The 26,279-nt window shown below is 41.6% G+C and overlaps 2 protein-coding genes across 8 annotated transcripts in view; one reads left to right on the top strand and one right to left on the bottom strand.

The window, feature by feature from the left end:
- lrba (LPS-responsive vesicle trafficking, beach and anchor containing) overlaps window positions 1–26,279 on the bottom strand; it is a 236,340-nt gene that overhangs the window by 71,202 nt on the left and 138,859 nt on the right. For all 7 annotated transcript variants that reach the window (XM_033624965.2, XM_078166196.1, XM_033624967.2 and 4 more), the window contains exons 37-39: window positions 25,932–26,056; window positions 21,103–21,246; window positions 19,318–19,454 (exon numbers count right to left, since the gene is read on the bottom strand). In XM_033624965.2, the coding sequence (XP_033480856.1) occupies window positions 19,318–19,454; window positions 21,103–21,246; window positions 25,932–26,056 (406 nt within the window). The remainder of the gene's footprint in view (window positions 1–19,317; window positions 19,455–21,102; window positions 21,247–25,931; window positions 26,057–26,279) is intronic.
- Window positions 12,695–18,118, top strand: mab21l2 (mab-21-like 2). Its single transcript, XM_033624969.2, has one exon. The coding sequence runs from the start codon at window positions 16,648–16,650 to the stop codon at window positions 17,725–17,727; it is 1,080 nt and encodes a 359-aa protein (XP_033480860.1). The 5' UTR covers window positions 12,695–16,647; the 3' UTR covers window positions 17,728–18,118.

Here is a 26,279-nt window from a genome sequence, read left to right as displayed (position 1 = left end):
ACTGACCACAGAATCAAGCCATCTACAATAACCAGAGTTTCAGTGGACCGAGACGCTAATGGCGCTTTTGCTGCAGCAGCAAATGAGAAAGAAAGCACGGACAAACACACACTGACATTTAAGGGCTTTTTGCCACTCTCACCTGGTGTATGCACAAACATACTACCATTTACAACTCTTATAATCCTCCTCTCACTATATCCCCCCCCGTCGCCTCAACCCCTTCCACCCTCTGTTCCACACTGGTAAACGAGGCCTTGTCACCCCCCATCAGTAAATGAGTTCATCGGACTAACGAGCAAGCGAGGGCCCTGACACACTAACAAGGGTCTGTTGGCTGCCTGTGCCTCTGGACCAATCAGGACCCTCATCACCGTTGACACAAAGCCTCCAAGAGCCCTCTGGAGCCAATTAAGACAGATTTTGTTTTTGAGATTGAGTGATAGCCAGAAAAAAAGATAGGAGGAGAAAGAGTATGCAGAGCTGAGAGTACTGTACTGGAAAGAGGGACGGAATGATGCATCAACATATTTTTATTGTAAAGATTTCTTGATCGTGTTTCAATCTAAAGCCATTACAGAAGGTGTGTGGCTGGTGAGTGGTTGTTTGGAAGCTGAGCTATGGGTAAAATAGGCAAATCATTCAAGAGGAAAACAATGCTCCCTCACCGTAAGAACCTGGAATCATATGACTGAAGACAGTGCAGCCACATGACTCTACTTTCACACTCCAGCAGTTACCCTGTAGCCTTTGTGCCTCAGCAAGAGCACAATCTAACCAACTGGCCTCTACAACTATCTCTGTCTAGTCATGTGCTCCAAGTGATTTACCTTACTGTAGACCAATTAAAAGTCAGGTTACCAACCTCAAAGGAAATTCTTTGAAAAATGAGTTCAACATTTTGGGAAATACACGTATTCATTTTGCTGCCCAGAGTTAGATGGGAAGATTGATATCGCTGTCGTATTTATTTCTGGAGTTTCCTGGCAACCCTGTGATGACAACAAAACTCCAGGACGTCACTGCTCCCAGCCAAGAAATAGTCCTGCACACAACTCACCAGTAAAACCACAAACTGTTGTTTTTATACTTTGGTTTTGCTATACATTAAACAAGGTAAGAAAAAACATGTTAAAGGTATACTATGCAGGAATTTCCCAAGTAATAAAGCAATGAAAAGCATACAAAAGTTAATCGTCTCAATCATCACTCATGACCTACTATAAGTGTATGGCAGCGTATTTATTTGCAGAGATCCTGCTCTCTGCCTCAGTTTTCTTATTATTTTGCTGTGGTTGGAACCTTTCTTTTGCTGCAATCTTTGTGCAGTGGTGTGCAGCTACCACCTAATAACAGCCAGCAGGTGGAGTTCAATCAATTTTATCAAAAAGGTAGCGACCAGGTAGTTGCAGTAGCATCCAAGAGAATGAAAATGGTAGACAGAGCGCCAAAAAAAAAACCCCATAAATATAGCAAGGCAAAACACCAAGCAAACAAAGCTAACTACAAAATGAGAGGAAATCTGGGGTTGGCTTTCACTTTCAGTGGAGAAAATTGAAAGAGAGGATGGAGATTGAGGCAGAGTTGGCCTGCTTCTTGGACAGGTAGGTTTCAGCGGTTAGCTTAGTTAGCTTGCTGAAGTATAAGCTTTTGCATTACAACAAATATAACATTCTTACAACAGATGCTTGCAGTGTCTGTACAAGCAGTATTTGGAGGAGTTACCTAGTGTGAAGGCTGTGTTTCCAAACAGTGACTAAACAGTCCTGCATAATAAACCTTTAATTTCTGAGTTTTAGAGGTATTCGGAGGTGTGTGATATTTCCTTTGAACAGAGCCAGGCTAGCAGATAAGCTAAGCTAACTGTCTGTTGGCTAATCTTGAACAGACAGAGAGAAGAGTGAAATCAGTCCTCTAATATAACTCTCTGCACGCAAGCGAGTAAGTAAATTTCCGAAAAACATCAAACTGTCTCTTTAATAACAATACTATGCGGCTAGAATATGCTATCCATTACAACTAGCATTGATGTATAAGTAATAACAGACAATGCTGATAGAAAACTGGACACATTGTGAACAGGCTTCAGTATAAGTAGTGCAGACCATTTGTGTCCACCAATGATTGATAGGCACAATTGTTCTACCATCATGTAACTAATTCAAGATGTAATCACTGGTCACACATAAAGGCCTATTTGCCTCGAGGGAAGTAAAACAAACTACAAGGTCAAAAAAAATAAACACAACTGAGAAGCTGCGCTGGAGTGTGAGAGAATTAAAGCAAAATAAACAAGCCCAGCTTGCAGCAAGTGTAGGTTATGAAGCCTGAAGGCTCAAAGCATTCAGTCCCAAACGTCACCCACTAAGAGTTTGCTCTCCCTAAAGAACGTCCCCTTTGAAAGGATCTGTGAGGCCACTTAGTCTGAATTTAGCCTAATAAGGATTAAACCCCTTTCGGCCCTTTTCACTGTTTGCTAACAGGTTAGCCTTTTCTCCTTCCCTTTCCTTGGCTGCTTAGCCTTTTTGAAGTGGGAACAAAAAAAGGTCTTGTGCGGATTTAGGAAAACGCTGCAGTGGTCTCAGGGTTAATTGGTAGAAAAGTGAAGACTTCAGTACATTAACTCATTAAACATTCAGCCTTTGGGCATAAGCTATGAGGATGAAAGCCTCAGAAGGGTCCTGACACATAATAAGATACTAAAGCAGCAATACATAACAATAATGATGGGACATACATAAACATGGAATTCATTAATGAAATTATGACAGGTAAAAGCCTCAGTTAATAACACAATGTAAGCCTTTTTTAACACAAAAATGCTAAACATTTAACAAATTACATAAGGATAGCTTTCAAACTATATAAAATGTTTGTGTTTTTAAATATTCAAGATCAGTGCTTCCTTTCTTTATCCTATCAGAGCTTAGACTAGGGCCACAAAGGGCAGAGTTAGTGGCTCAAAGATGATGGAGAACAAAGGATGGATAAGGCCAAATATTTGACGGGAAGAGGTATTCAGCAAGATATGCAGCAGACATCCACACACTGAGAAGATCTGCTTTGGTGTCTTTGTATCATCATGATACCCTTCAAAAGTCTTTATCGTTAAAATTCTACATGACAAAAAAAAAAAACTTGATTTCAGACAGAGCAATAAAGAAATGTCAAGGTTCACAATGCAGGTAGCACTAAAGTTAACTTAATACAGACTCTTTCATTGGACAACCATGCCACAGCAACAAAAACATAGCCATAAAAAACAAGATCTGATTTGTACCACAATATAGTGCATAAAAAATGCATTCCTAAGACGCCAGCAGCTACATATAAGACCTTGATGGTGTTGCTGGGCACCTGTTGAGAGTGCACTGAAAGGGCTTAAATATGTTCCCTGATTCGTCATGCTCATCGGTAAACACTTGCACATCAGGAGAAGGAGCAAAAGAATGTATATGCTTTTCACCGATATTCAGAAAATCAAGCAGACAGCCCAGAGCCACCACTGAAGCGCAGGAGGTGTTGCAGCCTCAACGCTATTGGCCCTCCGCTCCACTATAAGCTGCCATGGCAAACATCAGACAGGTTAAGATCGCTGACCGGCTCCTATCGCATTCTCCCCGCTTTCCTTCAATCTCTCATTTTGCTATTTAGTGATGGATAGGCTTTTTTCGGGGTTGGTGTGAGGCTTCGCTGAAGTAAATTCTTTTCTAATCCGCCTATTGTCACCAGCTTAAGTGGGTGTGGGGTGAAAAGTACACCCCTCTTGGGGAATTCAGGGCTGGTTGTCCGAAGCAAAAGAAGAGGGAGAGAATGGGACTTGTATAAAGGAACGGCTGTGGAGACTTTGGAGAATTTGAAGGTGACTCAATTGGAGCTACAGGTTTATCAGTGACGAGTATTTTGAGTTAACTGTAAGAGAGTGAATCTGATTAAGCATCTCCAGTACTCTGAGGGCAGATCAGTTATAAAGTACTCAAAATACAAATAAAGTACAGGATTCACCTAGATGCACTGATCAAATATGTCTGTCTACTATCTACGCCTTATTTGAATGTAGAATTAATTTCCTTTAGTTTCATCCCGTCAGAGGCTTTTTTTTGGGTGGAGTTTATCCAATCAGAGGTTTAAGTATAAAGGTTGCTGTATTCTGTACAGACTAATTTATTATTTTCAGCTATATAAATTAAACTGACTTGACATGCATTAAGGCAGGAATAATTGTTTAATAGAAAGACTGTAGGCATATTATGTTGTGCAATTGTTGAAACAATCATGTTAGCAAACATGTAGCAACATTAGCATTCATTTGCAGTTGTACTTTGGCCACATGACGAATGCAAGCTCGATAGTGACTCTCCTCAACCCAATTGCCAGAGCAAATAATGGCTTTCCGAGTTTCTGCAAACTACAGATATGTCACATTTGTACATTATTATGTAGCAGATAGGTTGAAACTTTGTTTCTTTACATTTCAACAATGTGGTTAAGGTGTGGTTAGGTTTAAGTACAAAAACTACTTAGTTATGGTTAAGAAAAGATCATGTTTTGGCTTAGAATACCCGCTTTTGGTGGTATTAACCTGGCAGAAAACACAGCAGTGATTTCTCATTAAAAATCAACCACTCTTTGTGGCACTATCTTCAAGAAATGCAAAGATGTCTTTGTAGAAAACACAACTGCTTTTTGGGGCAGTTGGCCTTGGTGGAAACACAGCAGTGGGTCGCTAAAAACCGCCCACATTTGGTTACTAAAAGCTGCAGGAAACACACCCATGACTCGCTAAAAAATGACCACTTTTATTGTTTTTTGGTCTACAACAGTGGTCTGGAGCTTGGCAGGTGTCTCACCTTGGGTTAATGCCATTCACCATCCCCTCCACCTCTCCATGATTAAGTCAGTTCATATACTACGTCACTTTGGAAAAGTTAATATGATTCGGAAAATGTATAAATGTAACGTATCCATGGTTTGCAGAAACATTCAATGCTATCCTTGAAGCTCATTGTTGGTCTTCAAAGATGCTACAAAAAATATCTGGCTCTCAAGCTGCTAACTGTAACACTTTGTTCATCAGTTATTTTCTAACTTTGTATGCTGTCTAGTGCTGGGCAGAAAGTGTACAGTATATTTTAAAAGACAAGTATTTGCTGAAAATACCTGCCTGCTGCATTTGGAAAGGATGCTGATGAAAGTGATGAGGGTAAATGAAAACATTAAAATTTCAAGTTCTACAAGCCAAACCATTAGCTGAAAGAAGCTAAAGTGATTGCTGGTGTGGAACAAATTTTGAGCACATCATATTTTTTATTGAGATGTTACACTGACAAGATAACTAAAGGTTTAGAGAAGTCACAACTAGAAAAAGAGTGTATCTATTCTGTGTATGACCAGATCATTCGTGTATCAGAATTGCTTCTTTATTTCTACTTCATCATATTCTACAGTCTTGCTTCTATAGAGCAGAAGTAAAGCTCCGTTGTGCTGCTGTCTGCTAGAAAGGGGTCTTGGATGAGTAAGTAATCTGCAGACTGTCCCTATGGATGTGCCATTTCAACCAGACTGGATGGGTCATTAACCATAATGGCAATGGAGGCACCAGAATTCAGCGATGTAACATTTTGCCCTCCGGCACATGAGATGTCTTTACACAGAGTGCACATCAATGCTACCACCTTACCACATAAAAACAAATACATCTGGTTAGAACTACTCTTGATTTCTTTTAGAAATTAACAGCTATGACGAATATAATGCCCTCGTCCTGTCATTTAGTTTTTGTATTTATGAGGCATTCTACAATTAGAAATATAGATAAAAGGACGCTCAACAACACACATATTTACTCAAAATAATCTCTGACATATGGATCTAGTTTTATCATCTGAAATGCAGCCGAGACCTTTCTGACAAAACAAGACCACATTTACAATTCCAATTTCTAATACGCTGGGCTGGACATCGATCTTTCAATTGGAGCCGGGTGTCTCTCTGACCTCAGCTGAATAACACAGGCTTGTGTGAACAGCAGGTACACAGGTGCTGATTGTAATATCAGTAGCCTACCAGGCAGACTGGCATCCATAAACAGGCCTATCCATCAGGCTGGCGTGTTGCCTTTGACACGTGTGTCAGAGGCAGACGAAGAGAATAAATGATGGAGAGCGGGGATCAATCAAAGGAAGGGAGGGGAGGCACCTGCCCCCTGACTGGCCCAGTCAAGCCCAGAGATGGAGCATGATGGAGGGGCTAGGCTCAGGTGCAAAGAGGGGGCGGCAGCTCTTTGTCTGGAGGTGCTTGGTTAAGTGTGAGCCAGGTCTCGGCCACAGTGGCCTGTGGATGTGTCAAGGTCCAAAGTCAGTTTACAAACAGAGGGATAGCGAGAGGCCGAGCATGTTTATTGGTGAAAAGAGATGGGGCAGTTGTTTGTGTGCTTGTGTGTGTGTGTGTGTGAGGGAAGAGCAATTGGAAGGGAGACATTAGTCATCATTAGGTGGCGAGATGACACACTGTCTAATGGTTCTTTATGTGATTGCCAATGTGGCAATCGGCTTTCCTCGACCTGTCCTACCTGGTTACCACTCGCTGCAGAGATTCATCAGCCTAGTTTGCACAAGAGTCACGGTTTAGGGTAGGAAAAAAAGTCACATATCTCCTAACTGAACTGAAAGTGTCTCATTAGAACAAGAGTCTATAGTCATGCCACCTGCTCTGTGAGACAGTCACAGTGGTGCTTTGAGCTAAATGCTGTCATCAGGTATAATTTGTACCATGTTTGCCATCTTAGTTTAGCATGTTAGCATGCTAATATTCACAGATTAAAACTAAACACAAAGTGCAGCTGAGGCTAAAGGGAATGTCAATAGTTTTGAAGAACCGAAGTATAAAGCCTGATGATGGTGCTGGAATTTCACGCAAAACCACAAATGTCATGGTGGCATTAGAGGGGGTGTCACTAAAGTTCATTAGGATTCATCATCTGGGAACCATGACTGTCTGTACAACATTTAGTGTCAAATACTGAGATATTTAACTGTGTGAGAAAACTTTGACCTGCTGCTGGCACAATCTCAGCAGGAAAAGCAGCAATTTCTCGGGAAACAATAAAAAACCTGTTTGCAGCCCGTGAAAACAGCAATTAGTCATTAAATCAAAAGCAGTTTTGTTGTTTGTCGATCTTGAACAGTGGTCTGCAGTGTCTCGCCAAAGTGTCATGAGATCCACCCTCCCCTCCACCACCAGATGACACACACTTTGTCACTTTAGAAACATTGATGTAAGTATGCAACGTGCAAATGTCACATACTCGGGGTTTGCAGCAATGTACAAACATTTTCCTCTGGTGACTGAGCTGGTTGGACTCATCCTCTATGGACCATGAATGTGTGAATGGAATTTCACAGCAATCGATCCAATAGTTGTCGCCATATTTCAGTCTGTACCTAACTAGTTGACCAACCAACCAACAGACCGGAAGACAGACAGAATATTTCTCTCTCTAGAGCCACCATTTGCGTAATACAAACAATAACAAAGAAAGAGCCATCTTGAATTCTAACCATGTTTCCAATGGCCAAAAGTGCCCAGATATGGGCTATAAGCACAACAAGGAGACAGTTTCTTGGGGTCTCCATAGCTTTGAGGTCCATCATTAAAGGGAAATTTTGGTTTATTTCAACCTGTCTCCTATTGTCCTAAATTTGTTTCAAGTGACTAGTGACATAAAAATAATAGTTAGCATGTTAGCCGTTAGCCTAGATACAGCCGGGGCGCATAGTAGCGTCAAACCTGTTAAAACGTAAGTGAACGGGCATACTTCAAGTGCAAAGTTAGTCCACTAAACAAGCTTTTTTTCCACAAAGACCGCCTCATATCATTAGGATAAATGTCAGAGAACATATAGAAAACAACATGTAAACATGTTGTTTTACCTTACTGGTGTGCTGCCATGTTTGTTTATCCCTCTAGCTCTGCTTTCCAAAGCGCAGCTGAAATATCGCGAAAACAAGCAGCGATCTCATACCGTGCCTGAAATCTCGCGAGAACAAGCCGCAGCAGCTGCAAGGTAGAACCGGACAGTAGCCTGAAAAGTTCATTCATTTATTTTATGAAAGATTTATAGAATAATGGCTGACTTTTTGCCAGACTTCAACTTTGTGGAGGAGGAATTTGATTTTGCAGAGTTTGATGGCCGCCCTTATTTATTTGAGCCAGAATACACTGAGGAAGAGCTTCGTGAAATTGAAGAACGGAGGAGGAGAGAGAGAGAGGTGCAACAGGTAGAGGACGAGAGAGGAGGAGGAATGGCTGCTGCAAGGCTGCGTAGCTCTGGAGATTGGTGGTATACCTGTGAATGCTGTGCCCCAATGCCCACAGAAGAGGAATGCCTCTGTTGCAAGGAATGGGACCGCTTGCAGCCTTATTTTCAAGGTTTGGATGTGACTGAGGACGAGACACCTCCACCTAGAGTAGTATCCAGCTGGGCTTTATCTAGAGCTCGTCAGATATATTTCGGTCGCACTTTGGAAAGCGGAGCTAAATGGTAAACAAACATGGCAGCACACCGGTAAGGTAAGACAACACGTTTACATGTCGTTTTCTATATGTTCTCTGACATTTATTCTAACAATATGAGGCAGTCTTTGTGGAAAAAAAGCTTGTTTAGTAGACTAACTGTGCACTTGAAAGGATGCCCGTTCACTTACTTTTTAACAGGTTTGACGCTACTATGTGCCCGGGCTGTATCTAGGCTAACGGCTAACATGCTAACTATTATTTTTATGTCACTAGTCACTTGAAACAAATTTAGGACGATAGGAGACAGGTTGAAATAAACCGAAATTTCCCTTTAACAAGTCTTCCTCCACTACTCTTAAACACCCCACATCTGGCCAGGGGACCGCTGACCTCATCCCTACAGAATGAGTTAATCATCGCTGATATAACCTCCCTATAACAACTGGAGTGAAACACGAGAGACTATATCACAACCACTGATGTGGTCGGAGACTCAAAGAGGATTGGAACTAAAGGTGGGGTGTGAGTGCATCTAGTGTGTTGGAGACGGAGAGAGAGATGAAGGGACAGTAAAGAAGGTAACAAGACTTTACTGCTCTACTGGGAAACAGAAACTCACTTCAGGAAGCTTTAAACCTTTATTTGGCCTTATCTTCTCTAATTGGCTTAAATCATTCGTAATTGTTTGCACATGTCTTTATGTTGAGCAGCTCCCAAAGCTCGGACCGTGACTTGACATAAGCAGTGAGGCAAATCGAGAGGAGCAGTATGATAATAATTGGGTTTCCTGATGACTGGATGAGGCAAAGTGGGCTGCGGGGAATGATGCTTGAGATTAAACCGATCCTGGATGTTGAGGATTCGAGGAGAGGGAAAACACATGACGGCTGTGATGCTAACGAGTCTGTCTCCGGTAAGGAAACGCTTTATGTTTCACAGGTACTATAATTACTGTACCTGGAATGCAGGGAGGGGCAGACAGAGAAAGAGTGACGGAAAGAGGGGAAGGAAAGAGAAAGAAGGTCATCCTAACCCATCACTCTGCCGGTTGTTGTCGTGGTGTGGCTGAGCGATTTATTGACCATCTCAGGATGCACTCTGTCAGAGCGGACGAGGATATCGCAGAGGAATGGATGGTGGAACGGGATGAAGGAGAGACAGAGGGAGGGTACAAGGGAGGGAACGAGGCCAATATGAATGAGTGAGAGCGAGGGGATCCGTTTCCTTGGGCTCATTGATAATGACATACCTGCTTGGGCTGTCCGTTAGTCCTATAGCACACACTACTTAGGCTCTAACTGGAAAATCAATAGGCTCCTCTCTCAGAGACCTCTCGCTGCCATGGCTCTTTGTGATTGGCAGCTGCAGCCGAAGGTCGTCCCTGGTGACCATGAGAGTTTGGCGGAGCGAGCAGGAGGAGGGGGGAGGGGTGCGGTCCCGAGCTGTTTGACACTTTAGGGAGAGCTTAACGATATGGGACTGGCCGCTACATAACACCAGGGTGGTTTCTTTGACTGAGTGACCATCCATTCAGCCACTCCAGCTAACCCTGAGGAGCCGTCACCACCCCACTAATTAGAGTTACCAATGTCTTCTCAATGGGGGTTTTATCACTGCATAGTCCAAGGTTGAACACTGACCTTTACAAAAAAAATTACTGGCATTCTTCCCAAAATACTTTACTACCTGACCTTTGGCTAAAAGTTTTTGGAAACACAGTGTGAATGTCCACAGGATTCAGAAAAAGCTCAAGCTAAAAGTTCGTTAGAGTTAGAGCTGAGGAGGTTATATGAGGCAAAAATAACATTATATAAAGTCAGATGCTCTGATTTTTAAGTGTGATTTTTTTGGGAGTATACGTTTATTGTGTAATTTATAGTGTATATAACGTATCACTAGCTGCATGGCATGATTTCTGCAGTCATTAAATGTGTTTTGCTAGTCCAATAAACTGGTTGACATTAGGATGCCATTTTAACAAATAAGCCACTTTTTTTCTGCAAATGCAGTTTTATTTGATTTTAACACTGCTGTGGCCCATTGAATGATAACTGAATTACTTCTCCTTCATTGGTTGGTTCCTCCCAAAATGTGTCTCAATCCCAGAGGCATACCTTACACTATCAAAGCAATTAAAAATGCAATTGTTTGGTATAAACCGCTGTGTTTTTACTGTGCATATGACGATAAACTTCTTGAAACTTAAAGTTGCAGCCCTGTCCTCTAGAAATTACCTTTATATACAACTAATTTTGAATATCAAATATGTTTTGAGGGAAACCTCATGCCAAGTAAATTACATTTTCTATTAACACAATGAGTGTCTACTGACAATATACTCTAGTTGTTTTCCGACAAAAAGGCAATCTTGCAACACAGTATCCAGTCATAGCGACTACAGCATTACTTTTTATTACCTTTTTTATTAACATTTTTTATAAAAATCAGGATCTTTCCCTAACCATAACCAAACTGCTTTTGTTGCCTAAACCGAACACAAGAGTCTGGACATGAACCTGGGATTATCGAGGCAAGGTCCTGCACTTTGTACACACACCATCCTCCCCAAACCACCACCTTGTCAAGCTTTTTCGGTACATCAAAGTAGTGTTTTGTTACCTGAAAGAAATGTCTCTGAACATAACCCAGGCAGCAATTATGTCGTCACGACGTAATTAAGAGAGCAGTTTAGTAACATACAAACATAACTTCTAGGAGACAAGGTTGGTAAATTGTCAATGCAATATTTTTGCAGTTAGTCCAATTACAAGCTATTATATGTACTTCACTATTTTAAACTGACATGAGTATAAAAGTTGTTGGCCAACCTCATTCCGCAGCTTTGAAATTACACTTTGAAGAATTCATAAATAAAAAGTAAAACTGTTTTCCAAAAATATTTCAAACTTAGTTTCTTTATTTTTCAGCCTGTTGCTGGAGCTGTCAGACCATCCTTCTCAATATTTCACTTTTTTTTTTTTTTTTACTGCTGCGAGACGCTTTTTCATTTCCGGTGTGTGATGGATTGCGAGACAACATTGTCCATCACGAACAAAATGGCTTTAATGTGCATTCCAGCACTTCTATGTACACACTTTTTATTTTGTCGCTGTGAAAGGATGACACACTCAAACACAGTTAAAATGAGTAAATAGTTTGCTATCAGGACACATGAGTAGTTTATGATACACTCAGCTTGCAATGGGGATCTAAGGGAAGGCTCCTCCAATCAGGTTTGTGCTGGTATTTCCTGTGACCAATCAGCTGCAAGTAGAGCAAATTTCACTTCCTCATTCATGCAATATTAGTAGTCTCCAGGAGTGGCTCTGCAACAATAACTCCACATGCAATATTGATGGCTTGTGTCTAAACACAGAGAGCGTGCTGCTAAACACACACACATACATACACACAGGCAAACACACATCTGCTCCGTGACTTCATCAGTTCTGCTATCTGCCGAGCAGATGCAGGGGCCTGCCAGGCAATTAGCTGCCTGCGATGATTTTCTTTGAGCCCTCTATGGAGGGAGCAGCTGGGTCCATCCGGGTTTGGAAGACAGCAACAAAATGTGTGAACAAGAGCATCAAAAATTTACCCGCTCGGTTCACATGTGTGCCGACGTTGCTCTGTGTGCACATGTGTGTGTGCGTTGTGAGCTAGTGAGACACTTTCTCTGCACCTATCATGTTTCCAGTGAAAGGAAAAGGGAAAAAGAGCACTACCTAAAATAGCCAAGCATTTGACATCCCCCTCCCTTATCACTCACTTGGAATTACAAAGCACGCTAACTCAAGCAGACAGAGAGAGGAAACTGTTGCACACTCTGTTGCAAAACAAACCAATTCTTTCTATTGCCTTGCTCAAATATCTCTAATGCCATGCCATGCTATGCTACAAAATGTAACCATAGTCATTGTTAATATGACTGTGCACCACAGTACATATGCATTAAGGATTCAACAAGTAGATGAACAAGACTGACCAAATTATCACTAAAATTCAATTTTACAAACATTTTATGACATTCATGAAACAGGATCCTCGCATAAAAATATGTTTCAAATATGTTTAAAGGACAAATTATGTCTTTGTGGTTGTTTCTCTAATTGTAAACTATGTTACTGAAACAGTGTAGTATACGCAGTAATGAGCCACCTGGGGGTACTCAGCGTAATCTGGTAGGAGAGGAGAGGGAAAAGAAGAATAAAGCTGAGACCGTATGAAAAGACAGACAGAACAAGGACAGAAGAAGAGAGAGAGAGGGAGAGGGAGAGGGAAAAAAAAGATGAGAGGCAGCGAGGTTACTCATCAGCTGGCAGAGATTTGCACAGGCATGGACACTGTTTTGTGCTCGTGAGGGGATCACTGTGGAGTCGTCACACAGGCTCAGATCAAAGAGCTCCCTGACAGGCCCCTGATCTTTTCTCCAGTCAATATAAACCAGGGGGAACTCTTTAGGGAACCACAGATAATTCTGAACGTTTTCAGGAGATAAAGAGCACAAAGAAGTTGAGAGAATGGATTAATGAGTGAGGCGGCCTTTGTCATTAGATATGTATTTAGATATATTCAGACTATAAAAGGGAAGAACGGGGATAAAGGAGAAAAGTGATAAAAACAGATTCAATAACCTAAAAACTATACCAAATGCTCCAAAAGTTGCTCCCAGCTGTCCCAGCAGTGTGCTGACCCTACTTCTGTTTTCCACCTTCAACTGTAACGTGCAGCTCACCGCATGAGACGTACATACACGCACAGTTTTCTGAGGTATACAGCTGACCTTTCCATTTTAACTGCAGAAATAGACAGACCTAATAAAATCCAATCCACTGTATCCAGTCCGTTCTACATTGCCATAAAAAATGAACACAGTTGCTCAGAAGCATGTGGTTTGATAGGTGGGCCAAAGCGGATTCATAATTAATGTCTTTATAAAGATCTGTGTCGCCAAATATTTCATTAAGCTGCAGTTATCACGTCCTTCATAATATTTGGACACTTGCTCTCCAAGTAGCGTCCATTAATCTCTCTGGAGCTGTGAGCTTGATAACACACAGTCATCCAGAAATCAAACAGCCAGACATTTTTTCCTCATTCATTTCTATCTTTTTCCTAATTTTTTCAAACATTGGGATAGCTATCGCTTTACTCGAGCGTGATGCGGAGGGGAAGGAATGCCAAATCTCAGTTTAACATTTCTTTTAAATTTCACAATGAATCACGGCTGCCAAGTCAACTGTTGCTCATCTCGCCACAGTTTCTCTTAAAACTCTAGTTCTGGGAAGAATGTCCACATAGGTGTTCATTTAGCTGCTTGTGCATCATGTTCTAATGTCATGACACACAAGTAAATGCTACTCGATTTTGTTTCCCCTTGAGTGTTTTTTTCTTGGTGGGGAAGGGTGAATCTGACACTGAACCCCCTCCACTGTGAGCAAAGTTAATTTTACAATTCAAGGTGAAAAAAAATCCCTGCTGAGTCAAAAACCAAAGGAAACTATGCAAAATATTCATCCATAAATTGTGCAATTAAATTTGATATATAAGACAATGTATAGCGAATAGAAAAATATGATGTGACCCCAGGTAAATCTACTTTAACTTACATATTATGCATTTTTGAAAGGCTATTTGTTGGCGTGATATTCAGCAGGTCATTCAAACTCAACTAAATAATAAATTCTACAAATTTAATCATAGGTCACTTTACACTCCCTAAAGGCTCATCAGCACTTGCAAAAAAAAGCCTACATGATGAAGTCCAGAAGATGTGATAAGTATGAAGGGGGGGGGTCATTAATCTTTGCCTTTTCTGAAATGTTTGTAGCTTATTTCCCTCGCATAGTTGGCTACTTCATATCAGTAAATGGCTTTCTGGTTTGGAAATCAGTGTTAAATCAATATTCTGCATCATGTGGAATTATTTCTGTAACAAGTGTGATGATGTGCATGCATATATTATTTACTATTTATTAAAAGTAGCTCGATGTTGGCGTTTTATGGCCTCTTCAATAAAGTTAGCAGCTTAGAAAATGTACCGTCATTTTCTATACATAGGCCTATATATATGAACATTGGAAACGTTCTGCTGTGGCTGTGATTGTGAGGATGTGACGGGTTTTATCAAACAAGATAATCACCTGAAATTAAAAAAACGTATTTAACCCAAGCCTTGGAAGAATTGAGACTTAAAAGTAACAGAAAAGCTCCAATCAGCTTCATATAATTTTACGCGCAGACGCACATAATGACCGCGACCTTGTTAACAGCACCGACGGACACGTGTTGGAGTAGCAGGCTGCGTTACTTCGCCTAAACATTTCATATGGCTTACACTGCGGCTTTTTATGTTTCCAGCATGTTTACATGTCTAAATATGTCTCTCACACCACAGCCGCTTGTCTGTGGGAGAAAGTAATGACTTCTTCTTCTTCTCCTTCATCTTCAGTCCTCCAGCATGAAGTCTGGGTGACAAGAGGACTTCAATTACAACCTCGGAGAGACCCCCGGTTAAATTATTCAGTATGGACAAGGTTCACGGCGATAAAGCCACGGGCAAATTAACGTGTGTGTGTGTGTGTGTGTGTGTGTGTGTGTGTGTGTGTGTGTGTGTGTGTGTGTGTGCAAAGCCGCGGACACACACGCGCGCGCGCGTCTTGCTTCAGTTATTTGACTCAATCCAAAATATCGACTGTGTGAATAAGACTAAATGTTCAATAAAATTTAATCAATTGATTAGTTTAAAAAAACTCAGATGTATATCAAGAGTGTTAATATGTGTGTGATCAGTTTAGATTTTCGGCTGCTATTAAAGCTTTTCTGAGCCTACATGCCGCAGGTGCACTCTCCACATTTAGCCTACAGTTTTTAACTTGCATCAGCTAAATAAAAAAGGATAAATAATATTCAACCGCATTAAATATTCATGCTTATTCAAAAAAAAAGATACAATTTCACACGACTGGGACAAAAACACACTCGCTAAAGGACGTATCCCAGAATAAAAGAGAATTAGACATGATATTAAATTAAGAGAGTAAGTCAGAAAAACGCTCACATACATGTTTAATTTTTTTAAGTTTAAAATTAATTTACAAATAATGCCACCAGCTGACCATGCCTTGTGTTGATGTCTATTTCTAAAAAGGGAAAATCACCTTTTAAAACTGTAAAACAGTTATTAAAAATGTCAAAATTAAGGCAACGCAGCCCACCAGACATTTTACGGTAAAAGTAAGACATGCTGCGTAAATTAATGGATGAGAGCAAATAATACTAAGTGTCAATAAGCCTTTAAAAGATAAGAAAATACGATTCAACACATTCAATTAAAAGCGGAGAAAAAGAGAGACTTATCTGCACAATACAAGCGGGTCTAAAGTTAAAGGCTGTCACTCACACTGTGCCTACACTCCTAATCCTCAGAGCGCACCGAGCGAAATTACGCACAAAGAGCAACACTGGGGAAAAAAGTGTTTTACTGCCGGCATAGAGAGTATACAGTAGAATCTGAGCGTATAAACCTGAAGGTTTGTGTTTGCCTGTGTCGAGTTGGGGAGCAGCGGACAGCTCCGCGCGCCCCGGCGCTGCTGAGGCGGACTAGAGCTCTTCTGCTCTGATTGGCTGTGCGCACTGACAGCTCCGCACATGATTGCAGGAAGAGAAGCCCGACCCCTTTCACTCTTGCTAAAGGAACCATTCATAAACTACACAAGTCCAGCTCACAGCTGAGTGTGGACGAAAAGTGAGCGGGGGGCGCAGAGAGAGAGGAGAGGATAGCAGCGAGAGGAGATGAGTGGCCACAGACCATGTTTTTAGCCTTAAGCGTCTGCAGCCCAGGACACGGACGGTGACCCACACAACCTGAATATGAATCTACCTAGCGCTGCTGGAAGTGCTCTTGAGTTGGACTGATATTTAGCAGGCTAATACGTTGCATCCCTATCCGTTTCCTCCTCCTCACACTGACGTCCATCCGCTGCTAAAAGCAAAAAAAAAAAAAAAAAAAAACTTTGATTACACACTTTTCCTGCACGGGGAAGCATTTGCCTCTGGCTTTACCGGTAAGCATTGGATCCGTCAGCTTACTGCGATTCTCCGGTGTACAGCCCGGACCTCTGCCCAAACATGATTGCGACGCAGGCAAAGCTGGTTTACCAGCTTAACAAATATTACAACGAGAGATGCCAAGCGCGCAAAGCGGCCATTGCGAAGACTATAAGGGAGGTTTGTAAAGTGGTGTCGGATGTCCTGAAGGAGGTGGAGGTGCAGGAGCCCCGGTTTATCAGCTCCCTCAGTGAGATAGATGCGCGCTATGAGGGGATGGAGGTCATCTCCCCCAATGAGTTTGAGGTGGTGCTGTACCTCAACCAAATGGGGGTGTTCAACTTTGTGGATGACGGCTCCTTGCCCGGCTGCGCGGTGCTGAAGCTGAGTGACGGCCGCAAAAGGAGCATGTCGCTGTGGGTCGAGTTCATCACCGCCTCGGGCTACTTATCGGCCAGGAAGATCCGCTCCAGGTTTCAGACTCTGGTGGCACAGGCCGTGGATAAATGCAGCTACCGCGACGTGGTAAAGATGGTGGCGGACACCAGCGAGGTCAAACTACGGATCAGGGAGAGGTATGTGGTGCAGATCACCCCCGCGTTCAAGTGCACTGGGATTTGGCCTAGAAGTGCAGCTCAGTGGCCCATGCCCCACATCCCCTGGCCTGGTCCTAACCGGGTAGCAGAAGTGAAAGCCGAGGGGTTTAACCTCCTCTCCAAAGAGTGCTACTCCTTAACAGGGAAGCAGAGCTCTGCAGAGAGCGACGCCTGGGTCCTGCAGTTCAGTGAGGCCGAGAACAGGCTGCTCATGGCCGGCTGCAGGAAGAAGTGTCTGTCCGTGCTGAAGACTCTGAGGGACCGTCACCTGGAGCTACCGGGACAGCCGCTCAACAACTACCACATGAAGACCCTGCTGCTGTACGAGTGCGAGAAACACCCGAGAGAGACCGACTGGGACGAGTCTTGCCTCGGAGACCGACTGAATGGCATCCTGCTGCAGCTCATATCCTGTCTGCAGTGCCGCAGATGTCCCCACTACTTCTTGCCAAACTTGGACTTGTTTCAGGGAAAGCCTCACTCAGCCCTGGAGGCTGCTGCTAAGCAGACGTGGAGACTAGCGAGGGAAATCCTCACCAATGCTAAAAGTTTGGACAAACTATAAAGTGATTTGTCGAGACAGAGCCGAGAGACATTTTGGGATAAAACTTCAGAGAAGGACAAAGATGATTCTGCAACTGATTCTCCAAGCAATGTGAAAATAAAAAAAATAATCAGTGACAAAATAACGCAGCGAGCAAACAACAAAAAACCCTTTTAAAATGGAGCAATTGGGCCACTGCCATGAGAGAAAGTGAAGGTACATTTTCAGATAAATGTAATAACTTTTAGTTGTCTTCTTTAAATGTTTTCACAAAGTGAAGAAACTTTTATTTAAATATATGCACAAAATCGTTAAGTGAAAGAATAAAAATGTAGCGTGCCAAGTTCAATTTTTTTCATTATGTGACTTTAAAAAAAAGAAAGAAATGTTAATAAAAATGTTGCAAATTAAATTACAACTTGACCTCGTGTCTTGACGTGTTTTGACAGCTGATGTGACAGGCAAATTTGTTGCTTTTTATTTTTCCTATTATCTGATAAGAAGAATCATTTAATTATTCACTTTGACCACAGAAAGATGACCTGTGCTCAACACTGGAAACTATAAAAGGGAAAAAAAATTGCTAAATTTAAAAGAAGGAATGTGCACAGCTGACTTTAGGCCATAAGTTATTTTTACAGTGCGTCACAGGCTCTAAAGGATTTTCGAATGAATGTAAATCAGCGGTCTCATGTTAATATATAGGCCTGGGAGCATCTCTGTGTTTGAACAGCAGCAGCAGGAGCACAGGGCCTGCAGCAAAACCCCAAACCTTAATCTGTGTAATGCGGCTGATTTTAGATAAAGAAGCTTCTATGACACCTTTACTGTCATGTTTATATCCATGGATACTCATATAAAAATCACATCCAAATAAATGCGGGCATTATTAAAATGGACAAATTTAAAGACACAGCTGCACATTTAAAAGCAAATGCGATAATTTTCTGGATTGTTAAAGTGAGCAAACACAACCACCTGTGGGTCAGCAGTCCTCTGCACTGAACATGGAGTTAGTACTATCACAATGCGACTGGGATTATCAGTATCAGCCCAAAATTTATTTTTTATTACTTTTTAATCAGCGTACTACATTTACGTGCAATTTATTAATTTTAAAAAAAAATCTGTTTGCCATGACAAAAAAAAAATGCTGCAGGCCTGGTCCATATGTCGCTGTGTTCTACCTATAAAGACAGCTAGATTATTTATTTATTTATTACAAAAACATTTCATTTATTATCACCACTAAACTATAAAACGCTGTCGTGATGTTTAATTTACTTAAAAAAATATTTATGAGGAAAAATGACAGAATCGTTTCCAAAAAATGACAGCATGCGGCAAATTATATTTTTCTTGATATAAATATATTCATATTTTAACTTTATTTTAAGACACTGACAAGACATGGATATCTTCTTCGACACATTATCAGGTGTTTAGATAAAGTTGGAAACTCGCTATTAATTCCGTTTCTGCTCATTTAAAAATTACACACTTGCAGATATTAAGGATATGAACATGTATTATGAACGCGAGCATTGCTGCGATAAAGTGACAATTTTAAATTCAGTCAAATCAAAATCAAATGGAGCTCGAGTGTCTTACCTTTGGATCGATGGCCTTAAAGCCCGGGTCTTCCTCATCCACCTCGAAGTAGAGCTCGGAGGCGGTGATGGACAGGGTGCCTTTCACCACCGCGGCCGGAGCCACCAGCTGAACACTGGTGCTCAAGTTTACAGGGCCTGGAGGACAGACACATGCCGGTCAGAGAGACATGCAGAGTGTCCTTCTCTCCAGGTGGAGGGAATATAGGCCTGCGCTGGTTTTACGCAGTGAAGGTAAACATATAAAACTCAATAAGGGATTGCAGTGACATGGTGGCTGCTTAGAAACAAAGTTTGGGCCTTAGTGGTGCAAGTGGTGAAGATAAACACGCCAAAGCTAATGATAATTTGCGTCTATTTTAAAAGTTGAGACTATTTATCCGCAGAATTATGTTTATATGAAAATATTTTACGTTAAACACTATCTATAGTTTTCCTCCTTCAATTGATCATCTATAATAAATTCAAAGGCTGCGCACCGCATGCGCCAAAATAAAACACCCGCACTAAAATAAATGACTAGAAAGTGGCAAACTTGGAGAGATAATTGTCAAAACTCGACTGTCAGTCAGACCCAATTGATTGCGGGCTGCTGGGTGAAGCTCTGTTTAATCTCTCATCAATCTTAATTTATGCCAGTATGACAATGAGAGCCGGGCTCAGGGGAGCTGTGGGTGTGAGCTGTGCCCGGCTCTGCGCTATATGAGGCATTGTATTTGCAGATGTTGCGCTGCGGAAAAAGGAGGCTCGGAGGCCGGTTTGATTTCCCTGAGCAGCCGCACTCCGGTGCAAACGGATGGAATAAACAGATAGATATTCATTCCTCTGCCTCTCGTGAACCCCGTGAGTACTGACATGTTATCCGTGGGCTGAAATAACACGGTTTCTTTTTGTTCCATTCAGTCAAAGACATTCAATTACACCTGAAGCAGACAGCTGTTTAAGAGGAGAAGCTGAAGCCTCTCCCGACAACCTCTGCCTCTGTTCTCACAGTATACACATCACTTTATTAGACAGGATCCAACGTTTAATCCTATTGTCCTCCAGTTGCGTTATTTTAATAGCACTCTGAGCCCCATTAATGCAGCTTAGTCTGCTGAGCGCTGTCACTGCACATAAAAATGAGGATTACACCGCAATCCGATTAGCGGACTATATGATATTTAATTAGTATTCTTTAAATCGCAGCAACAAGACTGACAACATCGTGAGGTGAATGTCATATAAGGCTGTGTTGATCAGGCTCATGCAGGGGGAGGTTTTATTTAAGCGATGCTGCTTTTCCCTCAATCAGATAATGTCCCATTTCAGTGTGAGCAGTATCCTGGGATAAACTCGGCTACTGCTGGATAAAAAAAATGTTTAGAGAGTTGCTACTCAGGCCTGTGTGTGTGTTTGTGAAGCAGACCTCCAGTGGTAGACAGGAAACTGAAAATACAGTGTTTGCACCAGTGCTCTCCTAGGATAGTGGTGCCATAATGAAAGAGGTTTACAGAGTTATAATGCAGGATAAAGCTTTAATTAAAAGCCTGTTTTCATGTTCACATTATTGATGCAAAAACAAGCTGTGATATCAGAGCAAAACAGCAACATCATATGGGGAAAACAGTGAAATCATATGGGTGTTACAGACAACACAAAGTGCTTTATAACTCACTATTCAGTGCTGCAAACAGAGTATATGTAGGATACTGTGCAATATGAAAATGAGCTGCAGGACAAACACAGCAGGGCAGGGAGGGGGTGGGAATGACTGAGAGGTGAGGAGGATGAGCCATTTCTTTACCTGTTAAGTTCTCCAGGTCCTTCTCCTCTAAGGATGACAGAGTGTCATCGTCTCCGTCAAGTGATGTCTCACTCTCCGAGTTTTGATTTCCCAGAGCCTGACTCCTGATGGACTGCTTGCCTTTGAGAATATCCTCCTCGGACGCTGGAGGGAGGGAAAAGGGGGCTTTTTTATTTTGCCTTCAGTACGTTACAGGTCACAGACAGTGTTGTGCATGGAGTTAGATTTTATTTCGTAACACAATAAACCTGTTTAACTTTATCTCAGTGAGGAGATTGGTGGATTTCAGAGTTGCAGTGATTACGTTTGAGTAGATTTAATTTTTAACTCAAATCAAACATATCGACTTAGACATCTTCTCTCCATAAAGACCAAAAAAAAGCAATTATAAGCAAATATTACAGACAGTAAACAACGACAGGGGAAAAGTTATTTTTAGATTGAGTAATAAGAAGCTGGTGCTCTGATACAAGCTATTAGCTTTATTTCCCACTGCTTTAAGATACAGTTATAGGGGTACAAATAAAAGCAAACAATCTGAATTTAAGCATAATTTACAAATTCATTTTCAGAGCTGCATTCACTCACCACTCTCCATATAAAGCACATCAATTTAAGGCTACTTAGTAAAGTAACTTAGCTTATTAATTTTGTAAAACATTCTGGCAGCCTCCAAAGGTGGGTTTGAACTTCATTTTGCCAAGAGAAAGAACATTTTTTTGTAAAGTATAGTGTGTTTATCCTCTAGTAAAACCATTTATAAAATTGATTAGCACTGTTGTTTAACTCTGATTCATCAGTTAGGAGCAATCCTGACTAGTGTTGCATTTTCAGGCTTGCAGCGCAACGTGCAGGCAGACAAACTGAAAACAACGAGCAAACCCACGCAGACAAAAGGCTGACATGATAACCCTAAATTCATTTTGACTTTAAACATAAAATAAGACACCAATTCACATAAAATATATATTCAAACACATTTAAAACAAAACGAGGGTCGCTTACTGCCTGTTTTGATTTCAACTCAACATGACTTTGAGGTTCCAAATGGATTATTTAAGAAAAATGGTAATCTGCAAACATTTACAGAGCCCTGCATTCCCCAGTGGTGCATGGTAAAGATCCACAGACACAACTCCACAGCACAAAGACTTGGCTGGCAAGTCCTCCCGCTTTGTAAACATAGCTGGCAATATAGCGAGAGCCTTTTGCTGCTTCTGTGCGTGTTTTCTAATCCAGCGTTCAGGTACAAACACACTTTTAATCCAGTTAGACGCTAAACACATAGTTTAGTTTTCATCATCACCTGAGGGGAGATCAATTGCACTTCCTTAAAATGCACAACCGCGTCATGGGGCTGTGTACTTTGAAAAGGCTACAAGAGCTGGGATAAAAAATCTCTTGTCATGGAAAATATGCAGCTCACTGATATTTAGAATGGTCTTCCTGTAATTAAGCCTCCCTGGAGGATTCTTTAGTTAGCAGCACTGAAATTACTACCAGCTCCTCTAATACGTACCACATGCCATTGTATTCACACCAAGCAAGTGGACAGGAGACTTAACATGAGCTTAAAAAACACATGGATTTGAACTTCTTTGCATTTCACTGTAAACAAGCTTAGCGAATCCAGTACTGCTCTGCTAACATACAGTGTGAAGCCTCACAAACACAGTCTAATGCAACTGAACCTCGTGACTAGGCTGATCCATGCTCCTTCTGTTACCCCCAAGCTCAAGTTATTAATAGTTCCTCAATATAATATACACTTAAGTAAGCGCAACAAAAAGAACTGACCGGCCAGTGTGTTGTTTGGCTGAGTCAATCAGAACAGGGAGGGAGGCTATTTTGACCAGAGTGATGTCACAGATTGAAGAAATGTGCGCGTAAGTGACAGGCTACATGCTAACTTCTCATTCGCTCTGGTCTTGAAGTCAATACTGTTTATTTTTTTCCTCTTTTAATTTGACAACTGTGAGGTTTTGGTGGTGTTATGCATGTGTGTGGGTGTGTGTGTGTGTGTGTGTGTGTGTGTGTGTGCAATCCCAATGTTAAACTTTTATCAGTTGGACTTTAACTATCAGTGTGTGTATGACTTAACTCAAATTAAAAGTGTTAACTTAAAGCCCTGCTAATTAATAAAAAAAAAATAAAAAAATGTAGGTGCAAACTCACAACAATCATTAACTTTTTATAAGTTGTCATTTAAATTAAAGCCTGATTTAAAAAGATTACAATGATAAACAGTCTATGCAAAGAGCAGGCGTGCCACATTAACAAAAAAAATCTCGCAGGGGCACTTCAACCTCATCACTCATCACACAGGGAGCAGAAACGTGCATAAATCCCAACAGGTTACACTTTTTTCCGAGACCCCATTTCCCTGACTGAGAGGTTCAACTACCTGCTTATACAACTCAAGGCATGCATGGTCACAGCAATTAAATTGTCAAAATTAACAAATTTGTTTTTAACGGGAGCGTAGCCAGGAGTGTGTGGTCATGAGGCGAGTATTGATTACCAGAACAGAGACATTAGTCTTCAGGTATTTACTCTGCCACCTCTGGTACACGGGCCCCGGACCAGACCAAATCAATCCCCCAGAAAAGATGGTTCTTTCCAGGCATAAATACATAACAGCCTACTCAAGCCTACTGGCAGTCGCACACTCTCCTGTGGAAATCATCTTGGCGCGGTATGAATGATAACAGTTGTCCATAACCTTAACACAGAAACCCAGAGATTTTTCTCCATGTTTAAATGAAAAGACATTCCCTCTTCTTACAAAAGAGAAATAACACTTCAGATCACTCAGTGAAAAATGCTAAATATTTTCCATTGCTTCTAATTTTATGATCAAGCGTGAGATTTGAAAAGTGCAGCCGCAAGTAGCAAGAAAATTAGGCTAAATTCAGGCTTGATCTCACACTAAATATTTTCTTAGGGGGTGAGACTGCATTTTCCCCTCTGCATCTGATGAATATAATTACAGCCAGATATGACCTTTGTGCTCTGTTTGAAAACTCAGCCCTGCATTCTCATCTTGAGCTGCACTTCCGTAACAAATGTCGGGTCGACTAAAACAAGACGAAAGGTTACATCAGAAAATGGATGCCGTCAGGCTTCAATGTCAAAGAGTTATTTTAATGATATATTCCCATACTCCAGCCAGCCGGGCAGTATACTCTCTTGAGGTAGCATACCCTTGCCACAACTGGCTGCTGGCTATTTTTACACAGACTTGACTTTGAAACCAAATGTTGTTTGCAGGAATTTGTCTTTTTTTTCTCCCCCCGCTGAGGAATATATGCAGCACATCAGCTGAAACAGTTCTGAATAAAATCGAATACCAGATCAAATACCTAAATGACCGACTCACGGAACGCCTTCAACACGTTCTCATCGGCTAGGTGAAGTCAGTGACGGAGCATGAGTGATGTGTCTGTTCTCTGTCATGAACTAGCTGAAGGGAAAACAAGGAGGAATTAAGATGGAAACAAAGTAAAATTCAGAGGCTTGCTGCAGGAGAAACGGCGAGCAGCTGGCCTTGGTCTCCAGCTGCCTCCACGCTGCAGCCATTACGGCGGACCACAAGTCTCCCAGGATCCTGGGATCCCCAACACTTATTGCTTTCAGATCACACTCATATTGACTCCTGTCACACCTGCCGTTTGTCTTTGGGAGTGATGTCACGTTTAAGAGGGCTTTTGCAGGTGACACACTGAGGACACTTTTGGTCCAGAAATGGACCTTTATTGGAGAGAGTAACTGATTGAGCTAGTAAATGTAGGTCCAGCATGACGGTGATTGTGAACCCTGGTGTGTGCTGGATTTTTTTTGTGCAGAGATGAGGGCTTGCATGCACTCTAGGAGAGAAATGCAGCTCCTGGTGTTAATGCTGGGACATGTGACATTTAGATATTGGGGTTATAAGTGACTGCTGGGATTGTTAAGCTGTTCTCGGGCGTGGTTTATTGAAAATCAGCATCTGTCTTTATAGAGAAGCACACAGAAACAATAAAAAAGTGATCAGAACTTTTAAAATACTAAAGAAAAAAGTAATCAGTGCTGTTAGTTTTAAGGACTCTAACTCTGTACTTTGGGTAATAGCAGAGTATTAACAAAGTTTTCCAAACCACATTAAATTTCCCCACATATTAAGAGGCTCCAAGCACAATGTGGACTCGTTCTCCAATGAAAACGTTTGGTGGACTGCAATTTGCGTTTCACTGGCATAATATTTAATCTGAAGTACCAATACAACTTATTACTGTCTAACAATATTGAACAATAAATCAATAAATTCGCCATAATTATACACCTTAAGACACATTTAATTTCGCCCACAATGGTTTTATATTTTATAATGTTTACCTCTAATCTAATTATCCTGCAAAGGAATGCATCAAAGACATAAATCCCAAAATGACCCCTGATCCAAACGCAAAAATCTGAATAGGGGAACAAAGTAGAATAGGGAGCATGAATGATACTTACCACTGATATCAGCCACTGTTATGCAGCGAGGAAAGAAGGATGAACAAAATTTCACATTTCATCTCATTCACAGCCACTCAAACTGAATTTGTGAGTACAGCATGCTAACGCTCAGGGTGATTATCAGTCCAGCTTTGCATAATAGGAGGCAGGGTATGAAATTACCTTTGTGAAATTCAAATGAGGGTGCTATTTTATTGTGTCTTGTGGTGCAATAAATCTTTTATTGCAACGGGAAGACTAATTTTTACTACCTTGTACCTGGTGCTACCACCAAGTGAGGAGGAAAGGGAGAGCAAACAGCAGGAAGGGACTCTGTGGAGGGGACTGACCGTGCTCAGCCGCGGCTTTGAGCGTGGCCTCGGAGTGAGTGGATCCGGAGGGGTTCCTGATGAAGCGACGTCGCCGCCTTAAATCGTCCTCCCAGTAGTCCAGGCGCCAGAACTCCCTCGGCCGGCTGCAGCGAGACAGAGGTAGCACATGTGTTAGCAATTACCAGCCAGCATGGTATAGCAGCCCAGCATTAGCACTCGGTCCGAGCGAGCGTACATAAAGCCAGCATTGTGTTTGGTGTTTTTTTTTAACCCTCCAAATCACTCCTTAAAAACGTTCACTTAGACACAAGCTTAGCCCTCAAATCATTGTGCTTGACAATGACAGTATCCCCATGGCAGAGGATA

The sequence above is a fragment of the Epinephelus lanceolatus genome, chromosome 3, assembly GCF_041903045.1.
Source record: "Epinephelus lanceolatus isolate andai-2023 chromosome 3, ASM4190304v1, whole genome shotgun sequence".
Taxonomy (NCBI): domain Eukaryota; kingdom Metazoa; phylum Chordata; class Actinopteri; order Perciformes; family Serranidae; genus Epinephelus; species Epinephelus lanceolatus.
The sequence above is the reverse complement of the archived record's forward strand: the minus strand, read 5'-3'. Positions and strand labels throughout refer to the sequence as shown.